Below are 1,080 nucleotides of genomic sequence, written 5' to 3'. Positions count from 1 at the left end.
TTACAAAACCAATTCTGGGCGCGGAAACCAAGAGTAAACGAGAATCAATTACGATTGCAATGTCCTCACTGGCCACAATAAAAGTCGATACCGGCACACCCCCCTCCCCCCAGAAGAAATACTAATAAACAGTCCCTATGCAAATATAAATCCTTCTTCAAAACTCCCGCTCCAAACCCAGTCCCTTGAAACTCTTAAGGCCCCACTGGTCATCATCCTCTCTTCGGAGTCCAGGACTACGGTTCTGTCCCCCTGCCAGGCCAGTTTCATCCCAGGGGTCTGGAGCTAGGCCGGCTTCTGCGGGGAGTTTCTGGAGCCTGGAATGGGGGCAGGGAAAGATGTCCAAAAAATCCTGCTCCGGAGAGGAGGCAAGGATCCTGCGACAAGTCGAGGGCGGGAGATCAGCTAGGCAGAAACCACCTAGAAAACGTTTTGGAAAAAAATCCCCGACCACCCCTCTGTCCCCGAGCCACAGGTGCCCCGTCGCCGACCCTCCCGTGGCCGACGGCGGGGGGCGCGAAGGCTAAAAGAGCAGCGGGAGCAGCAAGATGGAGGCGAACCAGGGTCCAGGCGCTTCGGGGTCGCCGAGCGGCAGCCGGCGCCGCTGCTCCTGCGCCCGGGCCCGTAGGGCCAAGTCCCCGCGGCCGCCTGCCGCAGCAGCGCCGCCGCCCGGGCGCGGCGGGTGCGGGACCCCGTCATCGTCGTCCAACGGCTGCTCGCCGCCCGTGCCCCCGGTGCGCTGCTCGTCGTCGTACTCCTCGTCGTAGTAGTCGTCCAGGCCCCCGTCCGAGCCGCTGCTGCCCGGGCCATTGCCCAGTTCGGCGCCGAAGCACAGGCGGGCCATGTTTTCCTTGACCGACTCGCAGATGGGCCGTTCCAGGCCGTCGCACACGCAGTCGTTGAGCAGTGCCGCCTTGGGCATGGCCAGCATGTCCTCGATGACCGTGCGGCACTCGTCGGTGCAGCGCAGCCCGTTGAAGAGCTTGCCGCAGTAGGTCAGGTAGCGGCTGAGCGCCAGGTTGCAGCGGCTGTCGCGGTCACAGCGCCTCCGGGCCTCGGTGCAGCCCAAAACCCCGCCCG

At 63.9% G+C, this 1,080-nt stretch overlaps 1 protein-coding gene across 1 annotated transcript in view; it reads right to left on the bottom strand.

Annotated features, from left to right (window-relative positions):
• Positions 1-6: 6 nt before the first annotated feature.
• GAS1 (growth arrest-specific 1) overlaps positions 7-1,080 on the bottom strand; it is a 1,575-nt gene continuing 501 nt past the window's right edge. The window contains 2 exon segments of the mRNA XM_010836066.1: positions 7-630; positions 632-1,072. Coding sequence (XP_010834368.1) covers positions 421-630; positions 632-1,072 — 651 coding nt within the window. The 3' untranslated portion in view covers positions 7-420.

The sequence above is a fragment of the Bison bison genome, unplaced genomic scaffold, assembly GCF_000754665.1.
Source record: "Bison bison bison isolate TAMUID 2011002044 unplaced genomic scaffold, Bison_UMD1.0 scf7180017864057, whole genome shotgun sequence".
NCBI lineage: Eukaryota > Metazoa > Chordata > Mammalia > Artiodactyla > Bovidae > Bison > Bison bison.
The sequence above is the reverse complement of the archived record's forward strand: the minus strand, read 5'-3'. Positions and strand labels throughout refer to the sequence as shown.